The sequence below is a fragment of the Typopeltis vanoorti genome, chromosome 16 (genome assembly GCF_054136105.1).
Source record: "Typopeltis vanoorti isolate ZY-2024b chromosome 16, IOZ_Tvanoo_1.0, whole genome shotgun sequence".
NCBI lineage: Eukaryota > Metazoa > Arthropoda > Arachnida > Uropygi > Thelyphonidae > Typopeltis > Typopeltis vanoorti.
The window spans coordinates 19,086,797-19,110,668 of NC_143564.1; the positions used below are offsets into that span (position 1 = coordinate 19,086,797).

General features: G+C 36.8%; 1 protein-coding gene across 1 annotated transcript in view; it reads left to right on the forward strand.

The window, feature by feature from the left end:
- LOC150097879 (uncharacterized) overlaps positions 1-23,872 on the forward strand; it is a 365,709-nt gene that overhangs the window by 146,197 nt on the left and 195,640 nt on the right. The window contains exon 7 of the mRNA XM_090406619.1: positions 14,372-14,544. Coding sequence (XP_090262745.1) covers positions 14,372-14,544 — 173 coding nt within the window. The remainder of the gene's footprint in view (positions 1-14,371; positions 14,545-23,872) is intronic.

The following is a 23,872-nucleotide window of genomic DNA, read 5'->3' on the forward strand; positions in this document are numbered from 1 at the left end:
ACTTGTATCATGATGATTCGTGCCCGCCATCAAAATAAGGATATTACGACTGCTGCCCAATGCTCCCTGAATACAGTAAAAACAATCAGGCATGAACTAGAGACTTGCAATGGTGACTACGAGGATGTAGCAAGAAGAAAGATCCCTAGCAGACGATCTGATTGCGTTCGTACAGCAGAATTCCTCGCAAATCTGCAGGAACAGGTGTTGAAGAACCCTGGCATTGGAATTCGGGCTTTGTTCGTGGAGTTGCTAACTGTAGTCAAGCCCTGGATAACAAGGGTAGCCAATGGTAGGCCGTATGTATGGCAGCAGGATTCGGCCCCTTGCCACACCTCTGGGAAAAGTCAAAAATGGTTGTCTGAAAATTTCTACGACTTCACCAGTCCAAATGTTTGGCCTCCAAACTCCCCAGACCTTAACCCCATGGATTATTTTGTATGGGGCGCAGTTGAAAAAGACACCAATCACACTTCCAGTAATACAAAAGCCCAGTTAATGGATAAAATTAAAACAGTTTTTGCGGCCCTTCCCAGGGAGACTGTAGCATCAGCTTGTTCGAGGTTCCGAAACAGAATTGAAGCTGTGATCGATGCTAATGGTGGTTATTTTGAGTAAATCTTGTTGATAGTATTGTAATTAACTCTGCCTGTAATGTTTTTTTGTCAATTCATTAAATTTAATAGATACAAAGAAGATTTTCTTTTTCCTTACGAAACTGTCAAATTTATCCCGAACACCCTGTATATATATATATAGGCTTACAGAAAGACTGCAGATAATGACTTTAATATGAAGGTCGAAATGCCGGAAAATTAAAAGTAATTATTCCTAACACAGTTGTAGTCTCCATAATTTTATTGAAATGAATTCTGATCACTGTGTAACACTAAAAGAAAGGATTCTTCTAAATAACAGCAACAAGATATTATATTCAGGAAATAATAATTATTATTATTACCTGACACCTCCTAGGCATCTGGTAATAATAAGAAGAATAAAAGGGGACTTATTGGGAGAGGGTATTGTACTCCACTATAACTCACTGTCTCCTTTACTTGATCCTCCAAATATACAACACTACTACTACAATCAACACAACGTGTCGACCATCCACCACTAACAATAGTATACACTGCTTGGAAAGAAGTCAACGGACACCTCCATGGGTAACAAGTCGCATGTTTATAGCTAGTATAAATTGGAGGAATATGATGCTCCCGAGTTTGTGCTACTGTGTCTGGACTTGAATGGCTGTGAGAAGGGAACTGATGGAGTTTGAAAGAGATGATGCGATAGGATCATGTTTCAGGTCTATCTGTTCGGCCTATATGTAAACGACAAACTATATCTGCTCTGTTGGAAAACTAGTGAAATGTTAGTAGCTAAATAAATACACTCTTATTTATTTTGTTCATTTGGTGTGAATTATATCACAAATCTCTAATGAATTAACTGCTTAAACCTAAGCTTTCCATATTACCCAGTAAATTTTAACATGTATTTCAGTGTTTGTTCCAAACAAAACAGTTAATCAACAATTATGACTACAGATATAAGAGTTTTCAGTATCATTGCATCAATAGCAAAAACATGTTTAAAATGAAAATATCAGAAAGATTTTCATAACTTCATAATGTTAGTATTATTATCATCATCATCAAATTCCTGACATTTACCCTTTACGGGCATACAGGATATGATAGTACTACATGAAATACATATATCACCACTAACTTCCTGTCTACAATTTTCCTCCAAATCAGTCTGTTAAATGTCAGGACTCCAATATTATCAGGTCTTCTATTTCTGTCTTCTAAGGCACTTTTTACTGTATCAATCCACCTATATCTTGGTCTTCCTCTGGGTCTTTTCTCTCCCATTCTCCTTAAGTGACCATATCACCTGAGATTAGCTCTCCTAATGCATTCCTGGATGCTGACAATATCAAGTTCTTTCCTAATATCCTTGTTTTTAATATGATATTGCCATTTATGCCATCTGTTCACACCTCTCATCTTTCTCAGGACTCATATTTGTGGTCTCTAGTCTTTGGTCAAGTGTTTTATTTCTAACCCAGCTCTCAGATCCATAAATTAAAATTGGTTTGAACACTGTCTTGTATACAGCTAATTTAGTGTTTTGACTAATTTCTTTCTTCTCGTAGACAGGCTTATACGTTGGTTATGCATTATTAAATCACTTAAGGAATTCAACAACATAGATACGAATATAAATTAAATTACACTTTAATGAATATTTCCGATATTTTGGCAACGTCACATTGCCATCTTCAAAAGGAACTTACAAAAAAGGCAACGTGCATGTAGGCACTACAACACAGTAACTGAGAATGAAGAGATGAAGCTATTATTCTCCTAAAAGTCCTGATGGTGCTCTCTAGCAGGCTAAGTAGGTGTTCTTGGCCGTTGGGCTGAAGGTCTGCTGATGTAAGCCTCCCAAATTTGGGACAGTCGCATGCAACCAAATTTGTTGAGGTTTGGAGAGTTTCTTAGGGCTGAGGCTAATTCCATAAACAGTCTTTCGAATTTGTATTTGCTACGGTGTATTACTGTAGCTTTCTTCCACCGTATTCTGTGGCGTGTATCCAGAGCATGGTCTGCAAGACCAGAATGGCTGTACTTGTGAAAATGGATGTAGTCCTTGTGTTCAGAAATTCTGATATTTGCTGTCCTGCCTGTTTGGCCAAAGTAAGACAGTTTACAGCTGCCAGGGACCTGGTATACACCAGGTAGGTCTAGGGGAAGTGGTTGGTCTTTAGTGGAGCAGATAAGGGATGTCATTTTTTTTAAGATTTTGGTAATTTTTTCCGAGGCGCCTCAGATGTAGGGAATGGTTATGGATTTAGAGTAATCCTTGTTGTGGAGGGGGGGAGCTGTGGTTTGTAGGTTTTAATATTTTTTTTTTTGGGGGAGGGATAGCCGTTGGCTGAGAAAGTGTTCAGGGTGTGATTTAGTTCAGTGTTTAGGGCCATGTCGTTAGAACAGATTAGTTTAGCCCTGTTGGATAGTGTGTTCACCACTCCATATTGTTGTGTGTGTGGGGGGGAGGAATTGTTGGTGAATGTATCTGCCTGTATGGGTGGGCTTTCTGTAAACTGAGAAAACCAAGGTTTCATCAGGCTGGCGGGTGACTAGTGTGTCTAGGAAAGGGAGGCTGTTGTTTTCCTTTTTTTCCAGGGTGAACTTGATTCCAGGGTGTTGGTTGTTTAAGTGTGTTTAAGAAGGAGAGGAGTGTTTCAGAGCCATGTGGCCAAATAGTGAACACATTGTCAACTTAGCAAAGCCATATGGTTGGTTTTTGTGGGGCAGAGGCTAAGGCTTTTTCTTCAAAGGTCTCCATAAAGAAATTGGCCAAGGGCGGGGAGAGTGGTGAACCCATGGCTGTCCCCTCTATTTGTTTGTAGAATTTTCCCTGCCAAACGAAATAGCCTGTGTTCATTGTGAACTGAAATAGGGCTGAGATATCAGGAGAAAATTTAGCTTGGATTAGCTCTAAAGTTTCCTTGAGTGGGACATTTGGGAATAAGGAGGAGACGTCAAAGCTGACCATTATGTCAGTATGTTGGAGTGTAAGGTTTTCTATGCTGGCTCCGAAGCGGGCTGAGTTTTTTATGTGTGATGGTGTGTTGCCAGTATATAGTATGTGAGCTCTTTGGCCAAATGTTTAGCTAATTTGTATGTGGGGGAATCAATGCCATCCACTACGGGATGTAATGGCACATTTTCTTTATGTATTTTTGGGAGTCCGTAAATACAGGGGAGGGGGGTATAGAGTTAAATGACTTTAATCTATTGGTAACTTCTACAGGCCAAGAAGTGACTTTCTTAAGGAGCCTGTGAAGTTTTCTAATTTGTGAGTTGGTGAGATTGTGTTCGATAGGGAGGTAAGTAGCCTGATCTAATAGAAGAGCATTAAGCTTACCTGTGTAGTCCTTTTGGTTAAGTACTACAGTTGCATTTCCCTTATCCGCTTTGGTGATAACTAATTCTTTATTATTCCTCATTTCCTGTAGAGCTTTATATTCCTTGTTGGATATGTTAATTTTTGGTGGTCTTGCTTTAGAGGACACAAGCTACATCCAGTCTTACACTGTTGGTGATTTGATGTAGAAGGTGGTGGATTCCGCGTTCGATCTGGATCATAATATCCTCACTAGGTATTTTTCTGGGAGCAATGGCGAAGTTGTGGCCACGTGAAAGCGTGTTGAGTGCTTCAGGGTGACTGAAGAAAGGTTGATTACGGTGTTGGAAGGAAGTTTTTCAAATTTCTTTCTTATTCCATATAAATTTATTCACTTGACTTCCTACCATACCAGCATTGTTGATTCTGTTGTTTATTTCCCTATTTAATTTACCATCTTCACTAAAAAGCATGCCTAAGTAGCTGAAATGTTTTACTTGTTCTATAGGTTCTCCATTCATAATGCAGTTGACAATGCAGTGCTTCTGCCTATTTTTCATTGTCTTTGTCTTGTTATTGCTGCCCTTCATACCATATTGAATAACAACAGTAATAACAACAACTTCATAATGTGATCCATATAGATAATGAATAACAGAGGGGATAATGTACATACTTGTCTGACACCAGATTTAACATTAAACCATCTTCCTGTACTTCAATTCTAACTGCTGACTTACAACTCATATAAAGACTAAGTATTGCTTGATATAATACCCCATTGATACCATATAACTGTAGCATTTTGAATAGCTTTTCTCTTGGCACTTTGTCATATGCCTTTTTCATATCTATAAAACTTAAATACAGATTTTTGTTATATTCCCATGAACAAACGAGGATGGGCTGGCAATTTGGGAATTAGCCGACCAAATTGTATTCTTTTTTGGCTTAAAGCACAATATAAAATAAATATTAGTATTAAACAACATGAAATCTGATCTAATCTAAACAGAATTTGAAGCATAAAGAGCAGGAAGGAAAAAATCTAGGTGGATTGATCGTAATTCTCTTATTATTATTATTTCTGAGTATCTTCATGAAATCAAAGACTCATTGCAGAAGATCTACTCTAGCCATGGATCATGCAATACGTATTTGGGAATCATTCATTTGCCAATAAAGCACTCACCACCACCTTTGGCAGCAGATTCCATCCATTCACTACCCTCCAAGTAAAGAATCTAGTCCTAACATCCTTACTAAAAACACTCTTATACAAATTCCACATGTGGCATCTTGTTCTTTCCCTTCCTGCTGTGCACTGAAAAAAGTCTTTGGTGTTAATTCTGTGAAGTCCTCTTTAAAAACTTATATGTTTCTATCATGCACCTACTTTTTTGCCTATTAGTTAGTTTTTCTAGCTCATAGAATTTCAGCCTTTCCTCTTAGGGACCATTCTGTTGACCCGCTACAATTGTGGTTACATCCCTCTGGAACCTCTCCAACGCTTCTTCATCCATGCAGAATCTGGATGACCTGATCTGTGAGCAGTAATCCATATGAGGTTGTATTAAAACCTCATTAAAGGCAATAATAACCTCATTATCCCTTATCATACAGGTCAGCCTTCTTGCCTCTACCTTATTCTGAGTGCTCATGGGCATGCCGATCACCTTTTTCTCTGTATTCCTTCCAGAACTTTTCCTTTTTCCACAATTCCTGCTTAATGTTGCAATTCTTCCATCTAACAATTACCTACCTGAATTATTCTTCTCACACTGGATATACAGTCTGATATTGCCTTTTACAAATTCTTTAACTATCTCCATGCACTGCCTAACATCTTTTATCATATTACAACGCTTTTTCACAAAAAATTTGGATGCCTGGCATTCTCACATGTCAAGACCAAATGATTTCTTTTCTTTTCTCTAGTGGCAACATTGATTATTTCTAATCAAATAACTACCCTCTTCACTCCTGTCCTCATGATGTACTTCTATTCTTTTTGGTTTCACTTCTTCTGCTGTCATTAGCAAAATCCTTCTCCCATTCTGATCCTACCTCCAATTCCCAACTCTCTCTAATTCCCAAAACTCTTCATTCTTATTTTGAATACTTCTGCATTAGTATACATAGACTGCAATAACCTCTTCATCCCACAATCTCCCTTACACATGTATTGATTATCGCACTGAAGTTAAGAACCTGAGGAACTACATTCAGCATCATTTGATACTCCCAGTACCATCTTTATCATCACGACCTTGCAGTTGTAAATAGCTGGGTGGAGTCGATCTCACTGACAGTCTTTCAAGCCCATAGAATTTCTTTGGTTATAAGGCCATGTAATGGCAGATAATAGGATAAGCCTGTGAATTGGAGTTTAAACTAAAATGTAATACAGTTAATGTAAGTTTTTAGCATAATAAAGCACAATATTATTATTATTATTGCACAGTGACCTTCATGGAGTCCTAATACTCATTGCAAAAGACCCAAACTATCCACGCAATATCTATTTTGCCTCTCCTTGAAACCATTAACAGACAAAGGACTTATAACTTACTCAGGCAGTGCATTCCATTCATTCACCACTCTCTTTAAGCAAAAAATCTAGTCCTCATACCCTTGCTAACCATCCTTATACATTTCCCTATCAATTCTATAAAATCTTTTAAGTAACATAAATCAGACGGTTGAAGATCGTGGGGGGGGGAATCAGAGGTCATCCCTGGAAGCTGTATAAGGAAGGCATGAGAAGGGGAATGAGAAGCAGGTTTTTTGCATGCAGAGTTGTAAATGATTAGAATACCTTGCCTGAGAGTGTGGTGTCTGCAGATAATTTGAAATGTGTTTAAGGCCCGGTATGATGAGCTGTGTGTATGACAAAAGGACCTCCCAGGTGAGTCTTTGACTCCATGAGGTCTTGGGATAATAATAATAAATATTTCTATCATATCTGCCCTTTTTTTGCCTTTTGACCAACTTTTCAAATCCATAAACCCTCAATCTATCCTCATAAGGATCATTCCACAGATCACTCACCTCGGGATCATCTCTTCATCCACGAGAAACCCAGATGACTAGACCTGAGCATGATAATCCAGATGTGGTTATATCAAGGCTTTATAAGGTGAAATAATAATAGCTCTCCTCTGTTTGTTAGTAATACTGTGAGATAACTTGACTACTTTAGCAATTTACTCTCTAAATTTCAATTCCCTATCTACTACTACCGCCAAATCCCTGGGCTCCATCAATTTCCTGTGGTACACAATTTGTAATCTTTGTATCTCAAAATGCGTAACTTTACACTATTCCACATTAAATACATCTATTATGTACTGCCTGTACTGTCAGCCTATTCAAATCATCCTGCAAGCTCTCTATATCACCTTGATTAACTATCACTCTATGCAACTTTACATCATCAGCAAACAACTGAATATCTCGCTTCACATTATTTCCTGTATCATTTATGTATAAATTAAACAGCAGTAGTCCAAGCATAGAATCCTGTAGCACACCACTAGTCACCTGCCTTCTCCTGGATTCTGCTCCTCCATATACTGCTTTTTGATATCTGATCATGAGCACCTTTTTATCCATATTGCCAGTTTCATATCTATCCCCATTTGTTGCAGTTTGCGTAACAGAGTTCCATATGGTATCCTGTCAAATGCCTTTGCAAAATCCAGCAGTATCATCGTGTAGTCATTCCCTTTATCCAACTGGGCTGTCACTATTATAAAAAATTAGTAGATTATTAAGGCATGATCGACTCTTCATAAAACCATGCAGTCATAGAGTGTCATATTCTTATCCATCCATTCCTGGTTTCTCTTTTTGACCAAATTTTCATTACTTTTACCACCACTCCTGAAATACTGATTGATCTATAATTTGCTACCACTGACTTAGATCCTTCTTAATGCAAAGAACTATTTTGTCATCCTTCTGCTCTCTTGGGACATTTTCAGAGCTGAGACTTAAATTAAACAGCCTAGTCAAAGGCAGTGCTAGTTCTGTTGCATGTTCTCTTAAACACATGAGCTGATATTTAATCCAATTCCACACCTGTATTTGCATTCATATTCTGCAAAATCCTAAGTAATTCATCAACTTCTGTTCTCACATCAGTCCCTGTCACCTCTGTCATAACAGTATCTTCACTTGGATGATATACCCTTGCAAAATTATCACTCATAGTTCAACAATTCGTCTGCCTCTGTTACCTCCCTATCATCTACACCCATTAAAGTTATCCTTCCGTAGTTATTCTTCTTCCTACTTGCCACATAATGAAAAAACTCTTTGGATTTCCTTTCCCCTCTTTGGCTAATTTCTTCTTATAATTTGATTTTGCCTTCATTACCATGTTGGTCATCATTCTTGCCCCCATCCCTGTACTGCGCATGAGTTAGCAGGTCATCTTTCTCCTTATACACCCTCCACAGCATTTTCTTTTTTTTTCTTTTCAGCTCATGCCTAATGATACTACTGATCCATCTAACACCTATCCAATTTACCCTCCTGACAATGGGTATACAATGTGATATTGCTTCCTCTAGATATCCCTTGACTATCCCCCATCAACTGTGAGCATCCTTCCCTTGCAGATCTTTATGTCATGGTACTGCTTCAGGCTGTCTTCTACGTGTATCACCTGCCTTATCATTCCACATATACCTCTTCTTGACTGGAATTCCCACATAGTTTGCTACCTTCCAAGTCAAGACCACATAATCATTTTCCCCAGTTGGAGGCAAAGTAGCCACCTTAGTTATGGACAGGTCTTCTGATCCTGTAACAAGATCCAACTCTCTCATACCCCAAAGTCCCCTCCATCACATTCTTCTTCAAGTAATTATCTCTCAGTAAGTGTATGAATTCCATTTCCTTCCTGCCATGTGATCTGTCTTCCTTTCAGTCTATGTCTCCGAAGTTGAAGTCCCCCATATTAATTACTTGACTTGCTCTCATTGTACTAATCTGCTGATGCATGTCTTCCATTGCACTCCCTGACCTACAGCAACAACTAATTTGATATTTTGTCCTACAGTCAATATGATGCGAGATTGGCATCAATCTCACACAAGATTGACTCAAAAGAACTTATCTACCAGATTGACTCCTAATCTTGTTGGCTGCAATTCATCTTCTATCATCAGAGATAAAGTAGACAGGACCCCTTGTCCTGTCTACTTTATCTTTCCTGAAGATAATAAATTCATTACATTCTGTCCTTGTAACTACATCATCTGCTGTATTGTTAGCCAAGTCTTGATTTGATATTATGAAGGGAGCTCTCCAAGGATTCAAGGACTCATTGAGGAAGGCTGCATATCATACACACACACACACACACACACATGCACCAGCTGGCATATCATACTTGTTCTTGAATTCATTCACCCTACTTGCACATACAACATACAGTAATAGAAATTCATTCCAATCACACTCTATGAGAGAAAATCTAGCTCTCACCCTTTTCTTGACAGCATTCATTCTCAGCTTCCAAGGATGCCTTCTTGTCCTTTCTCCACCCTCCATAAAATGAAAAATTCCATGAACTTAAATTCACTTAGAGTTGAGACCTGTGATTGCAATACCGGTAATAGTTTTCCATGTGGCAGTGAGTTTGAAGCCTTCTGATGTGAGGTGGAGTCTAATAAGATCCAGTACATAGTGAGATATTGCTACAGATCTAGTGAATCGGTTGCTAGTGATGAAGAAATGCATTACCAAATAAAGATGATGTGCAAAGCAAGTAATTGTAACAGGTGACTTTAATTATCCAAACATTGATTGGGTAGCAATAAAATCTAATGAAAAGAATGAAACTGAATTTATTGAACTATTACGAGACAACTTCCTCAAGAAGCATATGACAGAAGGAACTTGATATCAAAGAGTGTTAGATCAGTCTGATTATAGTGTCAGAGGGTTTTCATTTAGAGATGTAACTATTCTGTCTCTGGTTGTTAGTGATCACATTAATGACTTGAGTATATAATGTAATATATATAATAAAAGTGTATATATATATAATAAAAGTATATATATAATAAAATTGAGTATATATATATATATAATAAAAGTGGCTATGTTTATGAATGTTCTATTCAGAAAAAGTTAAATGCTGAACTACAAAGCAGGAAATTATGACCAGCTGAGGAGCATGCTGGTCTGTGACATGATATTGGTTGTTGGGTGGGAAGGATATCGAAAGTGCATGGGAAGAATTAAAAAAAAAAAAAAAACTTAAATATTCATTATCAGAATGTGACCCTAGAGTTCAAAGAATAAATAGCATAGGAGTGAAATGGATGTGCACTGTTATTATACCACATGGTAAAGGTGGTATAAGTTCTCATCACTTGCCTTAGTATCTCCCATAATGTAAATATCAGTTATTATGTCAGTTATGAAAATTATAAGGAACAGACCAGAAGAGATGCAGCTGTTGTATATGAAAAGCCAAGTCTGAGTATGAAAAGAAACTAACTCTGCAAGCTAAAGACATCTCAAAAGAATTCTGTTGTTATGCTGCAAGTAAAAGAAATAATGAATATGAAAGAAAAACTCAGTATTTCCCATAATGCAAAGCACATCTCCTTGCAGACATGTATAATGCTATGCATTAATGGAAGGGCCACTACCCAGACCAGTTTCGACCTTTATTGAGGTCTTATCAGTGGGAGCCAGACCCAGAGGTGGTGATACTAAGGTTTAAGTAATGGAGAAATCATATTTCTAAGCCAGTTCTCAGATCCATAAGTTAAAAAATGGTTTGAATAGTACAGTGCTAATTCGTGTTTGGCTAATTTCTCTATCATTCCATATAAATTTATTTAACTGGCTTCCTACCATATCAGCTTTACTCATTCAGTTGTGTTGTACTTTTTCTAAGCATTCTCCATTGAGAATGCGACTGAAGTTTCTCTATGTTCCTGACTATTTTCATAGTTGTGGTCTTTTTTCTTTTTTTTTTTTTTTGTCTGATTTTCATACCAGGTTTGTTGCAACTGTTATTCAGTTTACTTAAAGAAACCTGGAGATTTCCACTGGATTTGTTTAGCAGTACAACATCATTTACACAAAGAAAATAGCTATTCTGATTCTCTGATTGGATATGAGGTTTAATGTCACTTTCTTTCATTATATGATATCATATGATGAATAAGAGTGGAGATAGTGTGCACCCTAGCATTGCACTTGATTTTAATATTATTATCATCATCATTATTATCCTAAGACCCCATGGAGTCTTAGGATAATAATGATGACTCATCTAGGAGGTCCCTTTTGCCATACACACAGCTCATCATACTGTACCTTAAACGCATTGAAATTCTCTGCAGACACCATGCTCTCGAACAATGCATTCCAATCTTTCACCAATCTCCATGCAAAAAAAAAAAAAAAACTTCTTCTCAGTCCCCTGCTCACACTCTCTTTATATAGCTTCAAGGCATGACCTCTTGTTCTTCCCCAATCTCCCACCATTTTATGAAATACCTCTTCAACATTAATCCTATAACAACCCCTTACCAACTTGTACGTCTCTATCATATCATCCCTCTTCCTCCTATCCACTAGACTCTGCAAATTACTTTGTCTCAACTTTTCTTCATATTCCAGAGATCAGAAACTATTTTGGTCAGTTGCTTCTGGACCTTCTCCATTATCTATCTCTTCATGCTTTTGAAAACCAGGTGACCAAATCTGTGCACAATAGTCCATATGTGGCTTAATCAAGCAAGACCTTATACAATGAAACCAAAATCTCCTTACTTCTATAAGTCATTGTCCTCCACATTATTGCCAGCATTCATTGTGTTGTCCTCACCATTTTGGATTGTATCCTCTAAATTTTAGATCCTTATCTGCCATCACAACAAGATCTCTTATTTCCTCCACTTCCAACAATATATCCCACAAAGAGTAAATTCAACACCCTATCTTTGTTTTCCAAATTTTAAAACTCAGCATTGAACTGGCATCTCCAATCCTGTGCCCATTCACTCAGTCTGTTGAAGTTTTCTTGTAGGGCCACAAGTTCTGTTTTACCCATCATAGTTCTACTCAACATTGCATCATCTCAAACAACTGAATATCCCCATTCAAATCTTCCCCAATATCATTAAAATACAGGTTAAACAGCAATCCTGCCTTTCCTCTTCTGGATATTGCTCCCTCATACACAACTTATTGATGTCTATCAGACAGCCAATCCAATTCACTATTTTAGTATCCTGCTCTGTCTACTCTAGTTTGACTATCAACTTATCATGCAGTAATCTGTCAAAAGCCTTAATGCATAAGTATTTCTTTGCAAAGTCTAACTCTAGTCTATTTTACATCAAACCTCCAAAACTTCCTGTATATGAATTCTAACTGCAGACTTATCACTTGAATATAGACTATATTATTCTATATAATGATCCATTTACCTCATACTTTTTTTAGTCTGTTCTCAAGCATGCTTGTATAAATTGTACCTGGAGCACTTAATAGAGAAATATTTTGATATTATATTTCTTCATACACTGAGTAATTGAAATTAACAAATACTACTGCTGTTACTGTTTTGCCAAGTATGCAAAAGAGTTCTTTGTGGGGAGGATTGCATTGTCAGTGCTACAATATCTTGAGAAATTAGGTGAAATTCCATATATTTGGCTCAGCAAAGAAGCCATTGCGATTTCTGTCCTTCCCAATTTCAACTTGCCTTCAACAACAGTCATGAAAAGTCAAGCAAAGAGAAAATAGATTACACATTGAAAAAATGAATGTCCCAATAACTTTTCAGATCCATTTAACAAATATACATAGCCTTAATTTCATTATCCCCCCCCCCCATCCTCAGACAAGCTCCTTATTACTCTCAATGAATTCTATGGCTGTCCAAGCTCCTCAAGATTGAAAACAATACCTTCATAACCTCTTTAATGTCATTTTCATTGCCAGAATACATTCCCAGAATTTAAGGTCTTCCATAATCCTGCAAACATGGCTTCAAATCTGAACTTGAAATTCTGTCATCTTTTCTATGTTAAAAAATATCTACTATCTCTGTCCTCATGATGTACAAAATTAAATAAACCAACTCACACAGTGATTCTTAACAAGAGCCCATCCTTTTACTATTATCCAACATGACATCTGGAAATGCAGAACACCGGCTGAACTCACCAAACTGATTCAAGAACAGATAGCACTTGATAATGTTATTATCAAGATAAAACAATTAATACTAATAACAGATAATGTTGCTGCTACTGTTATTTATAACATCATTTGCCAAGATGATGCCAAATAGAATTTCTTTTATTGTGCACTAGCAGATATTATCAGTATGACAGCTTCTTCCAATCTCTTCTCAGTACAATTTTTTTAATCAAATGGATTTTTGTAATTAACTAGATGGAAATAAACCTCCTTTTTCAAAATCAATCAGCATTAACCCTCTTCCCATGATGTTTGTATATGTAGACAAATCCACTAAGAGCACTCTCATACCTTCATGAGTGAACAAAAATGACCTTACCCTTTCTTCTCTTCATTTCTCTACAGATTTAAAAATGTCTATGCATATGAAAAACGCTAATTCATTTTTAATGGAATAAATATTCCTTCTCCATTATGCTATTATGATGATTCTTCCCTGTTAACCTTTTACATCCTTTCTTCCTGCTTTTCCCTATCTGCCTAATTTTCCTTCCTCTAAATTCTCTCAGCCCATCTGCAGAAATTAAATCCATTTCATCCTCTAAAAAAAAAGCCTTCTAACCAACTCATTGTTCCATACCTGGAACTTATTATTCTCAATATTCCTATAAATTTAAAATAGTGTATAGGCAGATACTGTGATACCATTAGCTTCTATTCTACATTGTATGACAGAAAAATAAAAAAAAGAACAAATTTGGATAGTTACTTCACCACCACTGAACCTTAATCCATGTAATTTCTGAATTGTGCTAGCAGGTTGCTGTAACCTTTGATTTACTGTATAATCAACAAATTAGTGTTCTTTCTGTTTTTTCAAAACCACAATTATTTTGTTATTGAATTTTATTTGTTATTCATTACACCCTGAGCTCTAATAGTTTTATTTTCAGTCATTACTGAGTTTTAGGCTTTAAAATTTCATATGTAGTTTAATTCATTGAAGAGTTCATTTTATTTTTCACTTATTTTATTTGAAGTCATTTTAATGTAGTCATGGAGCAGCATTCTCATTTCCAACTTATACAACAGTAGTTTTCATTGTCAGGTTCATAATTTTGATTTTGTGGTGACCATTAAGAAAACTTCAAACCAGGATCTGACACAACCTGTCAGATCCTGGTTTGAAATACATAAAAATTAAAGCCACAGTAGGACTTTCAGTAGCATTTTAAATGTATAATATATCTTTTATGTATTTCAGGTAAGCTGGAAAATTTGAAATGTGAATTGAGAGATGAGAAAATCCATGTTCAGACACTTAAAAAGAAGCTTGAAGAACTCAATAATGAAGTTGATACCAAAATATTTAAGGCAAGAGCTAAAGAAAGAAGCAGATTCAAAGCATTAGAAAGAGAAATGGAAAGTTTAAAAAAAGTAAGCTTTTTTTATATGATTTTTGTTATATTTGTCAATTTGCATTACAGAATATTCCATTAGGATATGACAAAAAGGTTATCTGATGGTCATTATTTCTGAGGCTAAGTTTCTGGAGTGTTAACAGGGCATCACTAAACTATAAAATATAAAATATGATAAATATGATTTAATCTAATCATATTTATGATTTAATATGATTTTATTCTTTTTTAATGCTGATTCTTCCATTTTTCCAAACAGAATACACAGATTTATCCTTTGAAACATAAATAGTTGTCACAGAACACAACAATCAAAAAATTACAGTCATGTAATTGTGGAAGAAATTCAAATTGAATGTTACAAATCCTATTATGATTGCACTCTAGATTAGGAAATGGGGCAGTTATGGCCATTAGGCTGGATTGCCCGACCAGGATCAACAGTGATAGTACTAGCCCTTTTCATTGTTCCCCCCCCTTTTTTTTTTTTTTACTTCTCATATTCTTGACTGTATTTCTCCTGAGTCTTTTTTACTATCCTTTCTCTTAGACCACTATCACTGAGATCCAATGCCCTGCTGCCATGTTTGGCATGCATTGCGACCCATGGACATCTAGAAAGAGGGATCCTGGTAGTCTTTCACTACTCTGGTCTCTGTTTCAGCAAGACGGATAGTCCTGAATGGCTTAGCTAGGATCAATTTGCTAGTGGGCTTGCTTGCAAGGATCAATAGTGTTACAAAAAAGTCACTCACCCCATGGTCCGAGATCGGGATCCAAGGCTTGGTGTTGTGTGTTGGTATCGGTTGTGAATGCGTCTGACACATTAGTGTCCAGAGTAGCCCTGGTGTTCCACTTCTCAGAGGACACTTTCCTATATTTATTACAAACTTTCTGTCTGGGCGAACTTTCCAACTCAGAGTGGGTATTATGCTATCCTGGCAATATCATCAAGAACAGGGTGTTCCTCTAGGCTCTGTCTTAAGTGTGACACTTGTTAGCTATCAAAGTTAATTCAATCACTGAACACCTTCCTCCCACTGTAAACAAAGCTCTATATGTTGATGACTTCACAATTTATTGTCACTCGTAACATGAGGGTAATTGAATGACAACTTCAGCAAGCAATTGGTCAGACACTTATTCTATGGGCTCTTAGAAATGGGTTCAGGTTTTCAACAGAAAAAAGTGTCTGTGTACACATTTGTCGAAAATGCACTCTTCATCCAGATCCTGAATTAAGAATGGGACAAAGTGTTGTTCCAGTAGCAACAGAAGTCAAGAAGACTCTTTGACAGAAAACTTACATTCTTTGCATACATTCTTCAACTAAGAGAAAAGTGCAAGAGAGCATTGAATCTCCTTCACGCTCTATTCTCTACTGAATAGGGTGCCGGTCGATCTTCATTGCTTCATCTTTATCATGCGCTTATATATGTTCAAAGCTGGATTATGGTCTGAAGTCTATGGTTCTGCATGTCAGAATAGCCTGTGATAGTTGGATTCCATCCATCACCAGAGTATATTATTATTATCTCAAGACCCCATGGAGTCAAAGACTCATCTGGGAGGTCCTTTTGTCATACACACAGCTAATCATACCATGCCTTAAACACACTCAAATTTTCTGCAGACACCACACTCTCAGCCAAGGCATTTCAATCATTCACAACAGGGGAGCGAGAAGCAAGCAAAAAACTTGCTTCTCGCTCCCCTGCTCACACCCTCTTTATACGGCTTCCATGGATGATGTCTAGTTCTCCCCTGATCTCCCACCATTTTTTGTAAGACTTCTCCAACATTAATCCTATAACAACCTCTTACTAACTTGTAGGTCTCTATCATATCATCCCTCTTCCTCCTATCCACTGGACTCTGTAAATTGCATCTTCTCAACCTTTCCTCATAATCAACATTCCAGAGATCAGAAACTGCCTTAGTCAGTCGCCTCTGGACCCTTTTCAACATCTCTTCATCCTTTTGAAAACCAGGTGATCAAATCTGGATAGTCAGACTGCCATATGTCCTTTTGGTATGCATGGTATAGAGACTATGCAAACTGTTGGCTTGAATGTTGACAACATTGCCTTCATCAAACATAACTGCATCCCTCCTTGGCAGATTTGCACTTCATCCTGCTATCTCTCACTTTCTCAACTACAAAAGTTTCGCACTCCATTATCTGTCTACCTGCAATTGTTTAATGCACCCAGAGCAGCTCACTCTGATTTCTTGCCTATCTATACTGATGGCTCAAGAACTGATTGCCTGTGTTGGTTGTACTGCTGTGTTTCCTGACATTACTATCTCCAACTAGATCTCACCTGATTGCAGTAATTATACAGCAGAGCTGGTTACCACCATTCAGCTTTCACTTGTGCATATAAATGAAAACTGCTACCAAAAATGTGTAATTTATACAGACTCATTGAGCTCTTTACAAGCTATCTCCTATCCTGTGTATAATTCACATCCAGTGCTGTATGAGGTGTTACACCTGTTGTATAAAATGAAAACCCTTAATTTTGATGTTTGGTTGTGCTGGAGTCCCAGCCATATTGGATCTCAGGTTAGATGCAGTTGCTAGATCCGCTCATACTTTCTCCATGTACCTTAGCAGTACCATATACAGATTACAGGCAATTTATAAAATCAAAGCTAATTGCTCAATGGCAGTCATCATGTTAAGAAGCATTGACAAACAAATTATATGACATTAAGCCAGAAATTAAGCACTAGCATTCTAGTCAACATAGAAAGAGAAGAGAGGAAGTTGTTCTTGCTAGGCTCCGCATAGGTCACAGTCATCTTACACATTCTTATTTACTGAGGGCTGATGATCCCCCCTTGTATGCAAAATGCAATGCACATCTTACTATTTCTCATTTTCTGATGGAGTGCCAATACTTTACATTTCTTGAAAAATGTATAATGGAATAATACAGTTTTCATTTCATTAGCAGTACCATATACAGATTACAGGCAATTTATAAAATCAAAGCTAATTGCTCAATGGCAGTCATCATGTTAAGAAGCATTGACAAACAAATTATATGACATTAAGCCAGAAATTAAGCACTAGCATTCTAGTCAACATAGAAAGAGAAGAGAGGAAGTTGTTCTTGCTAGGCTCCGCATAGGTCACAGTCATCTTACACATTCTTATTTACTGAGGGCTGATGATCCCCCTTTGTATGCAAAATGCAATGCACATCTTACTATTTCTCATTTTCTGATGGAGTGCCAATACTTTACATTTCTTGAAAAATGTATAATGGAATAATACAGTTTTCATTTCATAAACATTGAGCTTGAGATTAGCAAAAAATTCAAAGTATGCACCACTACTGTAAACACAAAAAAAAAAAATAATAAAAAATTAACTACTACCAAGATTTAATATTTACATTCATTGCTAGATAGAATTTTAAAAAGCACAATGCTTTAGTTACTTGGTCAGAAAGTGTGGATGTTTGTTTAGTTACAAATAAGCCTGAAGTAATTTCTTCCATTTTGGATTGACGTAGGTCAAATTAGCAGTAGTGCATCTAACAAAATTTTCACGTTGGGTGTGTGTGTGTTATGATCCATCGAATCGTTTCCAACTCCTGGCGACTCCACGAACATACACTCTCCATTCCGATCTGTCCCTGACCATGTCTTTCAGACCCATGCACACTCCGGTTGCTTCTTTAACTCCATCCACCCATCTAATTCTTGGTCTTCCTCTTCTCCCGCTTCCACTTTAGCAAGCATCATCATCTTCTCCAGTCTGTCATTTGCTCGCATAATATGTCCGAAGTATGACAATTTTTGCTTGATGATCATAGCTTCAAGGTAGCAATCAGGCTTTATTCTGCCCATCACTGATTTATTGGTTTGCTTTGCAGTCCATGGTATTCTTAGTAAGCATCTCCAAACCCATAATTCAAATGTATCTGTCTTCCTTCCTTCACTCCTTCTCAGAGTCCAACTTTCACATACATACAGCACCACAGGAAATACCATTGCTTTCACGATTCTGATTTTTGTTGTGAGGCTAATATCTTTATCTTTAAAGATATTGCTTAAATTTGTCATTGCTTTTTTTCAGAGTAATAATCTTCTTCTAACTTCTTCGGTACAATAACCATCTTTATCAATTCGGGATCCTAGGAACACAAAATTGTTAACTGCTTCCATTTTCTCCCCATTTACTTCAAAATCATTAAGTTCACATGTTGCCATAACTTTTGTCTTTTTGAGGTTTCTTTGCATTCTGCTAGCAAGGTGGTATCATCAGCATACCTCAAATTATTAATATTTTTTCCACCAAATTTTCATATAAATTCATTTCATTTCTTAACAATAAAAATAGCTTGCTTGATTCAATTCCTTTTGATTTGAGAAATGAACTGAAATGAATATATCTCTTGCTAGCTCTGTTTTTAGAACCGCTTCTAATTTCACAAGTTCATAAACTTTCAAGTCCTCATTGTTTTCTTTTCAAACTCTTCTACTGAAGTGCATTTTTCTTTCAAAACTATTGATTTTGCAGATCACATAATTTCATTTTGTTTTCATTTCATTTTTGATTATGGAGACTTAAACATTAAGTCTTATGATTACCTATTAAATATCAGAATAAGCCAAATTTTCAAACTAGGTTAATGATGTGTGTTTTGTTATGACAAATATATTTAAAAAATCATTAAGTAATCAAAAATGAAATGAAAATATGGAAGGTTATGGCTACCAGGAAGATTATGGTTTTATACACTCAGCAGACAAAAAATTAGGGATTGGGATGATGGGAAGTTGACACTGGCATCCCCCACACAGAGTGAAACATACCCAAACTGAACTCATATGGTAAATTGGCAGACATCAGGGTTTCTCAATTATGATTGGGACGAACATGGGTAAATGTGACGATCTTAGCAACTTTGATCATGGACATATTATCGGCATACGATAGATGGGTCGTTCTATCACTCAAGTGGTAAGAACCCCAGAGTTCTTGAAGGCAACTATATGAAGGGTCTACTATGTGCATACCGTCAATGGATGTACCAGTGCCCAGCGAGCAAGTGGTAGCCGACTAAATGCCTTTGATAACCAGTGTCGATATAGACTATCCGGCCACAGGGCAATGGCAGCAAATCACATCCAGTTTGGAGGTCAAAACACCATAATCGAGCAAACGGTACAGCATATCCTGCATACATGGGCTAAGGGAGCTTATGCCCTAATTGTGTATCACTGTTGACAGCTCATTATCTGGCATTGCGTCTTGCCTGGTGTCAGGACCATCATAACTGGATCTCTAAAGAGTGGGCCAGAGTCATGTAGTCTGATGAATCATGTTATCAGTTGTACCAAGCTGACGGGAGCAGGTGTGCCAAGAGCATGAGGCCATGGTCCAATCATGCCAGGTCAGCTCTGTGATGGTTTGGGGAGCCTTCTCATTTGGCACATTAGGTCCCATATTGTGTCTGGAGAGGTCCTTAAATGCTGTGAGCTACCAGAATGTGCTGGCTGATCACCTGCACACTTTCATGGACTCCACTCATTCTGCAGTCAGTGGTCTGTTTCAGCAGGACAGTGTGCCATCCCACCAGGCTGCAACAACCTAGACATGGCCTGAGGAACACTCATCTGAGTTTGGGACCATCCAGTGGCCCCAAGATCACCGGATTTAAATCCAATTAAATCTTTCTCGGATGCTGTGAAGTGAGACATCAGATCCATGTATGTCTACAACTGACATCTAAGGCTCAGTTGTAGACAATGCTGCAACAGGCATGGCTTGAATTACCTCTGGCATGTGGTGGAGTCAATACCTTGGAGAGTACAGGCTGTTATTTGAACTAGAGGAGGACCAACACACTATTATCTCTAATGTTTTATCAGTCAAGCATATTTTACGTACTGTGGCTTTAGAAGAAAAGTAAAGTGGCCCAATTTTCCAGCCTGCTAAGATTTCATCATATTTGGGTATAGGTTCTTGAACTGGTAATATTGGACAGGTTGAGAAAGAAATCTTGGTATGTTGAGAGATTCCCTCGTAAGAATTAGACTTTGGACTTTATTATGTTTAGTCCCAAGGAATATCTCCGAGATTCCATTTTCCGAAAACTTTTAATTTTGTCAGCATTGGCAAAAAAGTATTTTGCTAATGCTGTATACTATGTATACAGCATTGGCAAAATACTTTTTTTGCCAATGCTGTATACATATATATGTATTTATTTTGCCATACATATGTATTTTGCCAATGCTGTATACTATGTATACTATATACTATTTATCAAAATACTATTGATAAATAGTATTTTGCCACACAAAATAACCAGAACATAGTATATGGGCAAAGAGCCCCATGATATCAGGTGGGAATATAAAAAACACACAACCTTTTGTAAATGTAAACAACATTAAAGACATTACACTTAATAAAAGTGATTTATTAACCAGTTTTTGCCTGATATCATGGCACTCTTTGCCCATGTGAAATAGGATGCACTATTCCTATCAGAAGAAAGGAATATAAACAACATATTAAATTTAATAACTGTGGTAAATCTGGTTTTTCTGATCCTGCCCTGAATACTCTACATAGAATTAACTGGAAAGGCTCCTATTCGTTACATCATACAATGTGGTATGAACACAAATTTAGAGGCCTGTGAAATTCTTATCAACTACTCTAATCTTAACAATAATGGCGGTCTAAAAATCCCAAGAATACGGATGGCACTATTCTACCCACATAACCTTTTGTTCTAAGATTTCATTATAAATAGGACTGTAGTAATCTAGGATTGGTTGCCTTAATATGACAAACACTTATGTTAAATTATTGATTTGGCCACCAATATTGCTGTATTAAAAGTATTAATATGAATTTGTTACGGTATAGCTTCGATGTAGGGTTGTGTTTTTTTCACTAGAAGTCAGGCCAGTAGAATACAGTTGATCAAATCATTGTCACTTTGGTATACTGTTTGAAATGTAATACAGCTTGTCCTTGTGTATATGTATGTATACTCCAAATGATGACCTTAATTATGAAGGTCAAAATATCAGGAAATTAAAACAATTATTCCTAACGTGGTTGTAGTCTTCATAATTTACCAAAATGAATGCTGATCACTGTGTAACATTGCAGGATGCCAAGATCAGGGAACTAAGAGATTGCTTGATTGCTTTTTTTTTTTTATTATTTTAACTAGATCTGGTAGGAACTCATTAACTTGGAAGTGGGTAGTATTAGCATAGGATCCTTCAATGATGTATAGCAGGTATTGCACCTTGCCTGGTGTTGGGACCTCAAAGCTGGATTTCTGTAGAATGAACCAGAGTCATGTGGTCTGAATCCCATTATCAGTTGTACTGAGCTGACCTGAGGGAGCAGGCATGGTGTCAACAGCATGAGGCTATGGCCTCATTGTGCCAGGTCGGTTCTGTGATGGTTTCAAGAGCCTTCTCATGTGACACATTAGGTCCCATAGTGTGTCTGGAGAGGTCCTTAAATGCTGTGTGCTGGATGATCACCTACACACTTTCATGGCCTTTTATGAGCCTTTTGCTCACACTATTTTGTTGGAGGATGTGGAACAGAAAGGGATGCTGGACATTATCAAATGATTGGGTAATATCCAGTGAGATCACCCAGTAATGCCATTGGTTGCCTTTTCATATTAAGTAGGTAGAACAGATTATGTAGCAGAAACAGATTAAATTCTACTGCTTGGCCCAAAATTCCATACATCTGTTTGTTTTTGATTATGTATCTCATTCCTACTTTGAGTCTAGGGGAAAAAAAATCTTGTAGTCAGTATTAGATATTGAAATAGGCCTTGTATATGGAAAAATATATTTTCAATATACAAATAACAAAATGGTGTATATCACCATATTTTCAAATTACTCTGGATCAGAAATAAGTGTAGAAAGTTAGTTTTTTCACTTGGTAATCTAGTAAATTATAATAGATAAGTAATCAAGCAAACTTTGTGCATGAAGTATCTTCACAAGAAGACATCAGTAAAGTTGAAATCATTTGTGTAATAGCCTTTCCCATGATACATAGTAATATATTCATCTAAAAGTAATCTTGCTTTGCATTATGGAACACTAAGGCAATTGAAATTAAGTCAACATCCTCTACATGCAAGTAGCCTGATCATGAAGATACTTAGCTTGAATATGGGATTAAAACAAGAATATAATTTCTAATCTATTATAATTTATGATGAATAAGAGTGATAATGAAAGATTAACAAAAAGAGTGTGTGAGGCAAAAATGACAGGGAAAATAACCTGAGGAAGACCAAGATATAAATTATCATGCATCCTTGTAGTCACAAAAATTGGATGAGTCAATGGTGAAATGACTCTGCTTAGAATCATCAATACTAATGAGCTTGCAGTCGGAAAACTTGAACTGTAGCAGGTTTAGATTTCATGAGAGTAAGTCAAAAAATGTTTTGCATGGATTTGTGAGAAACATAAAGGCAGCAACTGAAATGTACAACCTGAGATAGGAAAATTTTGAGATAAAGATGTTTTATTTCATGAAATAATCAATTTCAGTAAAATTACAACTTATGTTAATTAATATATAATGAGTGACAGCAGAATTAGATAAGAGAAATGGCTATACCATGATACAGCTGGATTTTGCAATGGCAGTTGACAGATTATGCCAAGGAAAACTGTTACAAAAGTTGGAGCAAATGGGAATGGATGTGAAGCTGATAGCATAAATTGAGAGGTGGGGGGGGGGGATGTAGACACTAGAGAGTACATGGCAGAGTGGCATCTAGGAGAATTGACTAGTGGAGTACCTCAGGGTTCTATACTAGTCTATTCTACTCTACTCTACTCTACTCTTTAATATGTATATTCCACTATTTAATTTGCATATCAATGATATAGGGAAAGATTTAAGGGAGGATATTCACTTATTTTGCTGATGATGCAAAACTAGGGAGAGCAATATTTGATAAAGGTAATGTAGATATCCTGCAGGATTATTTAAATAAATTTGCATTATGAGCAAAGGATAATGATTGTCAATTTAATGTTACAAAATATGAAGTTATGCCCTTCAGGTTGAAAAAATTGCATACTGTGCATCACATTGATGGTGCTGGATTGTTTGAAATTTATGAGGTGGGCTAGAGACTTGGGGGTAATGACAGGCTGTGAGTTGAAGTTCAGAGGACATATTGGAAAAGTTGGTAAAATAGCTCAAAGATTACTTGGATATTGAACAACATGCTAGCAAGTCAAGATGAGATTATTGTTCCTTTCTGATCATGCCCTGAATACTCTACATAGAATTGACTGGAAAGGCT